An 11,305-nucleotide genomic window follows, 5' to 3' on the forward strand; every position below is an offset into this window, starting at 1 on the left:
ACGACGCCATGACGGTGTGGGAGAGGGGGGAACAGCTCTGCCGTCATGGCAACACAACCTGCTTCTGTTCGGTGCGAATCGACCACCCAAACGCAGCACTCACACACAGCACAGCAGTCAATCTGTGGACACACCGCTTTGCTTTCAGCGTTTATTCAGGAATGTGAGCTCAATGAAGTGGCCTGAGGTATTCCTGAGGTATTCCTGAGGTATTCCCAGGCTATTCCTCTTCAAAGCCCCGCTCAGGAACGCAAGCAATACCACAGCCTTGTAAACATCCACGTTCAAATGCCAACCTCAACAGGTTCCACTCTGCAGCTCTTTAAGTCCCAGAACCAGGATTAGTGCACAGATCTCACAGCCCCAGCAGCTCCCAGCCACCAACACCCAGCCAGTCACACAGGAGCTATGGCCGAGGCACAGTGTGTCACAGACCAGACCTTCCCTTACACGACCAATCTGACATTGCCTTGTTTGTCCAGCTCCACAATCCCCAGCTCTTTCAGGACTCGTATTCTCGTGTCAGTGACTTTCATGTTCATTTTCTTCATCTGGGAGATGCTCAGCGCCGCTCTGGAAGGCAAGAAGGAAGCGCTGAGCACGGCAGGACACAGAGCAGCAGCTCTGATGGGAAATGGTTAAAAAAAAGCACTTACCTGTTCTTATTTGTGACGAAGTGGTTAAATAGATGCCTGTACAAGTTGTTCAAGTCTGCTAATTTAACGGTGCTTCTGATACTCCTGGGCACACTCTGAAGGGTTTCTTCAGTCAGCGGTTTGAACTGCGACTCTGAAAGGTTACAAACAGAAGATAGTCGGTGCTTCAGAAATCAGGGCGAAGGAGGAGGAAACCTGCACTGCTCATGAACAAAGCTCCCAACGGGCTCAAGGAGGAAGGAGAGGAGGGAGATTCTCCCCCCAGACTGTTGTTATCACTACACACACAGTGAAACACAAGGAACTGATGATCTGATGTGGATGTGAGATGTGATGTGCATTAATAGACGTGCTCTGTCAGATACCAGTTGGACAAAACAACAACAAAGAACCAAGAATTAATTTCTGTGAAGGATAAATGGATTAAACAGGGGTTATTTCTGTGGTAAAATAGTACACCGTCATCTTCCATAACACAAACATGAGACAGAAACCCATCAAATCACAGACACACACAGAAGGAAGGAGCTCACCTTCAGCTGTGTCAGGGTCTACAGATTCTGAACAGAGTGGCTGAAAATGAACAAGAGAAGGTCAGAACTTCAGCATTTCTTGTGAGTTTTGATGAGAAATTGGGTGTTTTTTTTACAATCTCATTTCTGTGTGAGCAATTACATCTTATTTGGATAACTGAGGATCCTGCAGCCACTGAAGCCAGCTGAAGAATCTCAGGTGTTAAGCACATCCTGGTTTCAAATAAAATATGCTTAAAATACAGCACTTACCAAAAAATACCCCCAAATCTTCATTGTTTTGGTATTATTATAGACCAAATCTTTGCAGATAATTCTATTACAATGTTGTGCTATAAGTAGATATGGGAGAATATCCAACTTTTTAACAAGTGTTAGTTTAGATCTGAGTTCTACTGCATCACAGTTAAGTACACTGATATTATTGCTCATCCAAACTGCACTGAGTTAAATCAATTATTCTTTGCTGCCATCCAAAGTCTTCTTAAATAATGTATGGAGAGAACATTTCCCAGTGAAAACAACAACAAGAAGCAAACAAACAAGGAGAAAAGTCTTTTGTCTAAACAGGTTTTCCTCTATAGGCAGTTTAATGGGGACAAAGAACCAAGTTAGCCAGTAAACAATAAAAAGTTTGCTAGAAACTTCAGCCCCATTTCTGCTAGGTTCGATTCAAGGCAGGAAGGTACCAGCCCAGCCCAGCCCTTCTAATATCAGCCGAGCTGCTTCTGCAGTCCCAGTGCTCTGTGCCTCATTACCTTTCCGACCAGCAATTCCATCTCTTTAGCAGCTTGGCATCCTAACAGCTGTGCTGCCGCCTGTTCTTCTTCGGACAGAGGCGAGCACTAGAAACAAAAGACATTTGTCATATTAGCCACTTACAGTCTAACTTCAACTAAATACTACTGGCTTAACCACTGAGCAATGGATCAGGCTGGCTTCAATCTTAGCCACATTTCTACTGGTAAACTTTCTTATCTCCGAAGCAACCATACATGTAATAGTTCCCAACAGACCCGTGTCTACCCAGAGGTTACACAAATGTGTAGAGCAGTGAGGCCCAACTTAGTGACATGAAAACACTACCTGGAGATCAGCGCGTTGCTGCAGTGTCTGGATGATCTTCATGGTGCCCTCCAGGGCAGCACGGATGCCGTTCATGGATTCTCTCTGCTCTAAGGAAACTTTTTCCAGCTGTGTACATAACGCTTTGTAACGAGATTTCACCACAGAGATTTCTTCTAAGAGAGCAAGTGGGTTTTCCTATGTAGAAATGAAAGGTCTGTTTAAACTGTCCAATAACAGAAGACCTGTCAGCACATTAGAATTAAAAGCATGGGATTAAGACCAACCCTTTCTGATAAAAGGCGCAGTTGAGAGTATCTTTTTTTTCACAGGTACAAATGGTAGATGTTAATAAACCAATACAGCTCCATGGTTCCATAATAAATACAGCAGGAGACCTTTATTGTGACAGCAAATATGATATGGCTGTTTGGATGTGGAAGAAGGTAGAGATTTTGAAACAAAAGGATTCTATATCACAGACTGTATGTCACGATGCACACAGCAACAAGGGCTTTCTATGAGATTTTCACTTGCTGCCATTGGTTGTATCCCTCCCCAGCACAGTACCTGGCACTGCTGGCCAACAGGCTCCTCTCTGCTCTCACACTGGGGCTGCACTTCAGCTGAGATAGGGAACCATCCCTAACATCAGGTGCTCACCTCATTGCTCACCCCCCAGCATCAAACATGGGACAGTTTCACTGTAGCAGAAATATACACTTTCTCATTGCTGCACTGCATTGATACTATGGCAGATACCTTGGTGTACACACAGTAAACATCTCACATTCATGTATTTTCAGCCTAAAGAAAAATAAGTTTATTACCAATTTCATGTAGAACGCCATAAAATCTATTCGTTTAATTTGAATACACTACCTCTGCTGCTGGATTATCGGGAAGACTTTTCATTATCTCAAATTCCAGTCTGTGTTGAATATAATCCAGATCAGACTCCGCCTTCTGGAACTGAAACATTTAGGGTTAGCCACAATGTATTACAAACAAAACCCCAAGACGGAGCTCAGCCACGTGCCCGTCTGTATTCAGGAAGGCAGCAGACAGGTGCCTGCATTGTAAAGGCTGATGAGTTTCCAGCCCTTCAGTGCAGACCCCTCAGGACCAAGCTAAGTGCTGCTGCATGGGGAGCTATCTCAAGGCTCCACCACCATGCAGCTCTTTGATAATGATCTCAGCTTGCAGGAGCTGTTGGATTTATTCTCCCCAGACACAAACACATTTCCCAGTGGTTTGTAAAGCTTTTCCTCCGTGAGCTGCTTTGCTTTTCATACCTTAAGAACTCTGTTAGCAAAACTGTAACACTCCATTATTTACACAGCAGAAACGAGGAGAAAAAAAATGGAGGAGTCGAGTGTACCAGAGATTTGTCTGTTAATTACATTAGGAGTTAATTCTCTCCAATGATTACAGTGACTGTCACACACTCCATTATCCCCCACTAAAACAGATAATACAACTGATGAGAACACATTGCTTTCCTTGGGATAAATAAGGCGCGATGTTCAGTGCCTGCGTGCAGCCTGCTGACAGCATCAGGGCTGCAGCTGCAACACCTCTGGAAGCCTCTGCATGAAGGAAAGGTGGTTTACTGAGCTCAGTGTAATCACTGGGGGGTTCACAGTGACAGTGATACAATGAAGTCAGAACTCTTGGTGTTCACTTCGCTCAGTGCAGTTGTCACTAATTGTATTGAGCTTAACTCTGAAGTAATCAATACAGCTTCAGTAAGGATCAAAACAAGGCTGTATTTGTTAAAGCCCGTCTGATTATTAACTGTTGGGAATGCAGACAGTGAAGATGGATGGATTTCAATATTATCCATAATGATCTGTTCTTGGAATACTTCAGTATCAATCACTTGGGGATGCCCAGCTAATGGTCAGCCATGAATGCTGTGCTGCTGCTGGCCCTCAGGACAGGAACGGGACAGGAATGTGCTGCGTGTCCATCCTGCAGCCCTGCCTTCCCCCTTTGTGCCCAATGCAAACACACACGCAGTACCAACATTCCTACTTCCTCCTGAAACTGTTCTAACTAGAAGAGACAAAGGTTATTATCAGCAATTACAGAACATTGTTATAGGCCCAGGGATGCATTATGATCCGCATTCCTTTAATTTGTAAGCATTTATTTCTTGTAGCGTATATGGAAACACACACCTCCAACACCCCCAAGTGAAGCTTATGGGCTGCGTGACCAGTGCTGCCCAGCAGTCAATTGGGAAATGCGACTTCTGAGCTGTAACTGTGTAACTTACTGACAGGCTGAGAGGAAAAGCAACACAACCGCAGGCACCACGCACGCCATCGCTGCACGCTCTGCTTTCAGATGCTTTGACAATACTATTGCACTGCTAGCTGTGAAGTACAGTAGTGCAATAAAGTCAGAGCATTCGTTAGCAGCAACAGTTCTCAACAAGCAGTCAATGCACTCAAAACACGTGTTGGGAAGAAGTAAGTTGAACCAGGCGGTGTTTGCTGTGGGTCGTGGGCATTTGGGTAAGGGAACTTGTTTTTCCAGTCACCTCCAGTCTCAGCCACAACAGCACTTATAGGGAGCACTGCAGACAGCACTGCTGGCCGATGCCCTTTTAACATTGCACTGCTTTGTGTATGATCACTAGTAGTACAACATAAAAAGGGCGCCGGACAGACACCGCTCAATGGGACAGGAGGGCTCAGCCTTCCACAAATGGTAGCAGAAACCAACTGAAAGGCTCTGAGTGCAGCACCTGCCCACTCCTCCACTTGTACTAATTGCACTGAATGGATGTGTGCAGAATTGAAGTTCCTTTCAGTGCAAACTGCTGAAGTGCACACTGAGAAGCACTGCAAGTGAGTCAGCTCTACGGCTTCTTGCATAATAAATCTCACACTGGAGATGCTGAGGTTCATTCAACTCTTCGTGTCACTGCGCTTTGAGCTCTAGGCTCCATTAACTGGAGATTACCGTTCACATTGTTCTTTGTAAGCTCCCACAAGTTATTTATCCCTGGTTCCACGAAGCTCTGCACAAAACGTGTGTCAGAACCCCTGGGGAAATAAGAAGTGTTATTTCAGCACACTACTGTATGGAGAGCCAACCCCATGGGCAGCCCAGGAGGAAGAAGCACCAAGCAGAAGGGAAAGCAAGAGGCAATAATCAACACAGACGCCATTGTATATATATAAACTTATTAACAAAGAGTTATTACATTCCCATAAGAGGTTTACATACAGGAAATCAGTTTCCAAATGGATTCCCCAATGGATAAAGACTCAGCTATAATCTCAACCCCCCTATCCTCTATTCTGTGTCTCTTCAGCAATGTCTCTGATAACAGAGACTATTAAACTCCATTTTCCTATTCTTTAATTAGGAATTGAAGCCAGAGCTTCCAGAAGGGGGGAACATCAGGCAGGAGCTGGCTGTGCTGCTTCTCAGTGTGTGCATTGAGTGATGTCCTTTCATTCACGTGGAGCCCCTTTCTGCTCTGTCAACAAAGGTACCTAACGGATAATTGAATGATCATTGGATGATAATTTATAGTAACTTTACATGTTTGGGATTCCAAGAATTCCTGGAAGTTTCCACACAGAGAAAAGCCCCAAAGGAGCGCCGTGATGAGAGCAATCCCAGCGAGAGAGAGAGCACTTAACTCGTGTGAGGAATGAAATGATCTCATTAAGCATTTACACGCAGAAAACATTCCCCAAAGGTTTCGGATCGAGGAAAAAAAAACCCAACAAACTACGCGTGTAACAAAACTACACGAAGCCAAAAAGAAAGGCACCAAATAGAACTGCAGCTGAAGGGCTGCGCTGCCCCTGTGGGTGTGTGAGGGCACAACATCGCTTCCCTTCGCTCTTTAACTTTCTTTCCGCTGTCGGAGGACGGGCAGCGTTACATAAGGGCGCTGCGACTGGGAGCGCGGTGAGGGCCCGGACTGCGGGGCCCGGGGGGAAGCGGAGCCGAGAGGAGCCGAGAGGAGCCAAAGGGAGCCGAAGGGAGCCGAAGGGAGTCGAAAGAAGCCGAGGGGAGCTGAGGGGAGCTGAGTGGAGCTGAGAGGAGCCCGGGTGGCGGCGCCGCCTCAGCGCTGGGCGGGAAACCGCGTTCCCGCTCCCCCCGCTGTGCCCGCCGATGGGAGCGGCCGCCCGGCCTGTACCGCGGGGCCAGGTGTGAGCGCTGCCCCCCCCACAGCTCACACAAAATGGATCCGTCCGAGCGCACCGCGCTCCACGCCCCCCCCAACCCAACCCAACCCTCCCCATCCCATCTCCATCTCCATCTCCATCCCCTCCTGAACCGCCCGGCCCGGCCCAACCCGCCCGTCCCGCCGATGTGCGGCAGCCGCCCCCTGCGGGCCGCGCCCCCGGCCTGCTCCTCCCGCGGGCTCCGCTCGGTGCCCGGCTCCGGCCGCTTTCCGCCCTCACGGCCCCGGCCGCACCCGCTGCTCCTCCCCCCCCCCGTGCCTCAGCCCCGCTCCCCTCCGAGCCGCCGCCGCCGCCCCGTCCCGGCCCCGCGCTCACCATGGTTTCCAGCCTGGTGACCGCCGGCTCCATGTTGAATAGTTGACATTCCTCAGGCGGCGGCGGGGAGATGCCCACCCCCCGCCCCGCAGGGTGGGAGAGACGGGGGCTCCCATTGGGCAGCTGTCACTCGGCGCTTCCTTCCCGTTGGCTCGCGGCTGACGGAGGACGCTCGCTATTGGTCGGGAAGGAATGTAAACCCTCTCTGAGGTAGAGGGAAGGCTATTGGTTGGTGGAAAGGCTGCGGGCGGTGAGTGGTTGGGGGAGGGAGCTTCGCGAGCTGCCATTGGGCCAGAGTGGAATCCGGCTGTGATTGGATGGAAAAGAGAGCGCCGGGCCGCTATTGGCGAGAAAGGGTCGCTCCTCGAGCCGCAGCCTATCGCAGCGCGGCGAGGGCGCGCCTCGGTCCAATGGCGGAGCGGAGCGGCGCCCGGCCCACGATTGGCCCTTTCTTCTCCCGTCGAGCTCCGGCCCGGCGGCCAATCGGCGCGCGGCTGGAGGGGGCCGCGGGTGGAGGCGGCGGAAAGCGGCGCTGCCATTGGCTGAGAGCGGCGCGAGGAGCGGTTTGAATCGGCGGCGCCGGGCGGGAGGTGAGAGCGGAGCGGGGAGAGGGGACGGGAGGGAAAGGAGGGGATGGGATGGGATGGGATGGGATGTGCGGGGGGACAGCGCGGGGATCAGTGAGCGCCGGGATCGGGACCGGGATGAACCGGTGCGATGTCACGGCGCCGAGGGAGGTGGCTGCGTTGGGTGTTCGCTGCGGGCGGGGCCGTGCCGTGCCGTGCCGTGCCGTGCCGTGCTGTGCTGTGCCGGCTGCCTGTGTCAGCGGGTACCCGCTGTGTGTTACCGTGTAACCCCTCTTTTCCAGCAGCCATGGCCAAGCGCAGACAGCGCCGCCTTCAGCCGAGCAGGCGCTGTTTGAAGGCCTTTCGCACGACGCCTCCGTGCCCAGCATCGCTCCGAGGTGGCGCTGATCGCAGCGCTGCCACCCGCCCCGGCTCCAGTCCCCTCCCTCCGGCCGCAGGCTCAGCCCGCTCCTCGCTCCGCGCTGCTCCCTACGTTAAACACATGGTCAGGCCTTTGGCAGCGGTGGTGTCGTTGCTGTACTGCTGGTGCCGCAGCGCTGTCACGCAGGTACGTGCTCTGCTTCGTGCCGTTGTTCTGCTGCACGGTGTCAGGGTAGAAAACGGCTGTAAGTGGAGCCCTGTACCCTGCAACACCCGGAGTATGGGCTGTGTTGGCTGCTGGAGGAACAGCCATGAGAAAAACACTGAAACATCATCAAACACCTGAATGCCTGGAAGGTGTACGTTAAATGTGTGAAATGCAGCTCTTGTATTGCAGTACCAAAAGGATTTGCAACGTCTGAAGGCACAGCCCTTCATTAATAGCAGAGACAACTGCTCAGACAGCTCACGTTGGATGTGAATGGCACCTTAGAGTTCATAGATGGAGTGAGCAGGTCTGTTTGATACAATAACTCCTTGGGTTCCTGCTGTGTGGTGAAATCCTGTATCATCTTCATGCCATGTGGTTCTGGGACCTCAGTGAGAACTTTGATCACTGCCGGCAGCTCCAGTGCGGAGCTATCTGCAAATGCAACTTAGTGAAAATGTTCTTGTGGTTTCTCTTTGTTTGCAGGGTTTTCTGGCGGTTAAAGAGATGATTTTTCCATCGCAAACCTACTTAAAGGAGCTAAATGCATTCAAAGAGCAGCTGGAAAAGCTGGAAATGGAGTTTTCCAGACTACAAGGAATGCTGCAGGTCAGTCTCAGTCCCAGTGGGGTGGTGGTTTTTTGACTCAGTGAGGAGTGTTTCACCTCTCTACAATCAGCATCACTAAGCTGCAGTTACTTCATGGCAAAATGGAGCTGGTTTTCCAGTGAGACCTTCTATCTCATTCTTGATCAACTGAAGCCAGAACCTCCTTTCTTAAAAATCCCCCATGCTTTTAGCAGTGGTTTTATTATTCTCTTATTTGTGTTGTTTTCAGAAGAATGGAATTACGACTTCAGAAAGCTCTCATTGTCAGAGGTGCAATAAAGCAGCTCTGGGTGCTCCTGTAGAAGTGCAGCCAGACCCTCCACCATCAGTTCCTGGGCCTCCTGCAGTGCAGCTACAGCCCACAGCTGTGCCACCACCTCCTCCTCCTCCACCTCCACCACCACCACCACTGCCACCACCAAAACTGCCTGCAGCACCTCTCCTCCTCAAACGTGGCAATGGCTCTAAAGCACTTCTGGTAAGGACTGAGTTGGTCCTTCTACTTCACTCACAGCTGAGTTCTTTCGTGGGTTCATGGGGAACATATCTTTGTGAATGAGCAGCCCCTTGCTGATCCTAATCTCCCTCCCAACCATGTTTTGTTCTTAGGAGCCATCAGTAAAAAAGGATGCACCGATGCACATCACTCTCAAAGATCTCCTGAATGTAAAGCTAAGGAAGACAGACAGCAGCCTGAGAACAGACAAGGTAACCAGAGGACATGTGGATAATGGTGCACTGGTTCCAACTGTACACTGGAACCAGTTCATTTCTTATAGTGCTTGTTTTGCCCCCTCGGGGAGTTGTTCAAGAAGTTAACTAGCAAAATCTCAGTGACCAGCTGTAAGGAGCCCTGATTCTGTATGTTGGCACTGGAAATGAACAAATCAAATGACTAACACCAATGTCAGCTCACGTGCAGCACAGCTCTTCTGATTATAGATGAAGGGCTTTGCAGCATCAATATGTTTTGCTCTTTCTTTTGCCTAATTGAGATCTTGTTTGCAGTTGTTTGCTTTTAAACCAATAGAAGCTTATCCAAGATGCATTAAAATCTCCATCATTCAAAGCCATAAAGCACTGAAATCTTTCAGGATACAAACGTTAAATTGATCTGTGATCACTGAGGCCTTCTAAAGTTTATCTGTGATAACATTATTTTCTATCTTCAGTCAGGATCTCCAGCGAGGACACGCAGGGCATTAATTACGGTCTCTGATCTACAGAGTGTTAATTTGAGATCCAAATCCAAGCCATCAGCTCACATTACAAGCTCCTTAACGTAAGATGCTTTCAGTCTTTCTTTAACATTAAATTCTTCCCTTCAAAATACATTTTTCTGTTCAGAGCAGTGACGGATGCTTTACACAGTGGAAAATGTTTCATTAAAACCTGTTTGTTTTGGGTTTTTTCACAGCAGTACCACTCCTAAAAATCAGTTTGATCTTCGGAAACATCTTAAGAAGGTCAATGTACAGAGGTAAGCTGCACTCTGTCCTCTTGCTTGGTTTTTTCCTAACTAAAATCAGACCGAATCCCAATTAACCTCCATTTCCAACCTTTCCAGAAGTCCTGGTGGCACTCCACTAAACAAAGAAAACACTGAATGTGGGACTGGGCTGACACCAATTATGACACAGGCACTACGGCGCAAATTCCAGGCAAGTCATGGTGTCTATATGGGACAAGGAGCTGGCTTTAAGATCCATGCACTTTCATATGGATTTTTCCCCTGCAGTGCAGTGGTATCAGTGCCCAGTCCATAATTATCACCCCAACATGCTCAGTACCCATAAATAAAGGTGTGTGTTCTATCATTCCCATTTAATAGTCAGGAAACTTCAGGATGTGGGTGTTGCTGCCCCTCTCCCAGCAGGTGATCTAACCTGGCTAAGCACAAAAATGGCTTTATCACCATCCCAGTACTGCCAGCACTACCTCTAAGACCAGAGCTCTAATAGAACCTGAGGATCCACCATCACAGAATCACAGATCACAGAATGAATCACAGAATGACCCGGGTTGGAAGGGACCTCAAGGATCATGTAGTTCCAACCCCCTGCCTGGCAGGGCCACCAAACATACACCTTTACTAGATCAGGTTGCCCATGGCCCCATCCAACCTGGCCTTGAACACCTCCAAGGACGGGGCATCCACAACCTCCCTGGGCAGCCTGTTCCAGCACCTCACCACTCTCCTCCTTATGGAACCTTCTACCTTAAGGCTTGGCCATGTCTGTTTTCTTTTATGAAGCATCAGTGAAGGGTTTACATTTGATCTCAACAGCAATTAGTACCCAGCTCACATCCCAAGGTCTGACCCAGCTCTTGTGTTAACAGATGGCACATCCAAAGAGTCCCTCACCGGCCCGGCTGAGCACTGCAAACAGCTTTGATGAGCACAAGTAAGGTTGGCACAGCACCGTGTTCTCATTTATGGCCATGGAGCTGCTTGGATCACGTTTTAATGTCACGGAGGCACAATGGATGTGAGTGTGTTATGAAGGGGACATTCTGAAAACACTTTATCCAAAGCCTGCCTTGCTTTAAAGGCCACATCGTTGCACTGCGTCTCAATGTGGATTTGTATCCTGTATGGACAAAATGAGGCTTTTTCAGTATTCTAATGCCTTGTTGCTGCTGAATCAGGGACTGTTTGTTCCTGGTGCTGGTTCTGTTTGTAATATCCGTGTGTTTGTTTATGGAAATGCAGTATTTTTTATAACAAGACCCATCTTGACCTAATTGCCCACAT

General features: G+C 49.2%; 2 protein-coding genes across 2 annotated transcripts; one reads left to right on the top strand and one right to left on the bottom strand.

Annotated features, from left to right (window-relative positions):
* Positions 1 to 121: 121 nt before the first annotated feature.
* Positions 122 to 6,916, bottom strand: SKA2 (spindle and kinetochore associated complex subunit 2). Its single transcript, XM_015880621.2, has 7 exons — positions 6,787 to 6,916; positions 3,137 to 3,226; positions 2,276 to 2,452; positions 1,948 to 2,034; positions 1,190 to 1,229; positions 657 to 789; positions 122 to 573 (listed from the first exon to the last, which is right to left on the bottom strand). Exons 1-7 carry the CDS (start codon positions 6,817 to 6,819, stop codon positions 447 to 449), a joined length of 687 nt encoding a protein of 228 aa, XP_015736107.1. The 5' UTR covers positions 6,820 to 6,916; the 3' UTR covers positions 122 to 446.
* Positions 6,917 to 7,107: 191 nt separating this feature from the next.
* PRR11 (proline rich 11) lies at positions 7,108 to 11,280 on the top strand. The gene is made up of 9 exons (XM_015880619.2): positions 7,108 to 7,376; positions 7,655 to 7,920; positions 8,428 to 8,550; positions 8,780 to 9,028; positions 9,160 to 9,258; positions 9,723 to 9,832; positions 9,968 to 10,030; positions 10,118 to 10,211; positions 10,891 to 11,280. The coding sequence occupies exons 2-9, from the start codon at positions 7,660 to 7,662 to the stop codon at positions 10,957 to 10,959; spliced, it is 1,068 nt and encodes a 355-aa protein (XP_015736105.1). The 5' UTR covers positions 7,108 to 7,376; positions 7,655 to 7,659; the 3' UTR covers positions 10,960 to 11,280.
* Positions 11,281 to 11,305: the final 25 nt, after the last annotated feature.

Source organism: Coturnix japonica, chromosome 19 (assembly GCF_001577835.2).
Source record: "Coturnix japonica isolate 7356 chromosome 19, Coturnix japonica 2.1, whole genome shotgun sequence".
Classification (NCBI taxonomy): domain Eukaryota; kingdom Metazoa; phylum Chordata; class Aves; order Galliformes; family Phasianidae; genus Coturnix; species Coturnix japonica.

Bases quoted from the DNA above. Each gene is read 5' to 3' on its own strand.
- PRR11 (XM_015880619.2), top strand. From the start codon at position 7,660: ATGGCCAAGCGCAGACAGCGCCGCCTTCAGCCGAGCAGGCGCTGTTTG. The intron at 9,259-9,722 runs GTAACCAGAGGA...TTCTATCTTCAG, and splicing joins GCAGCCTGAGAACAGACAAG to TCAGGATCTCCAGCGAGGAC. The intron at 10,212-10,890 runs GCAAGTCATGGT...TTGTGTTAACAG, and splicing joins CACTACGGCGCAAATTCCAG to ATGGCACATCCAAAGAGTCC.
- SKA2 (XM_015880621.2), bottom strand. From the start codon at position 6,819: ATGGAGCCGGCGGTCACCAGGCTGGAAACCATG. The intron at 2,035-2,275 runs GTAGTGTTTTCA...TTTTGTTTCTAG, and splicing joins AGCAACGCGCTGATCTCCAG to TGCTCGCCTCTGTCCGAAGA. The intron at 1,230-1,947 runs GTAATGAGGCAC...GTTCATTTTCAG, and splicing joins TGGAATTGCTGGTCGGAAAG to CCACTCTGTTCAGAATCTGT.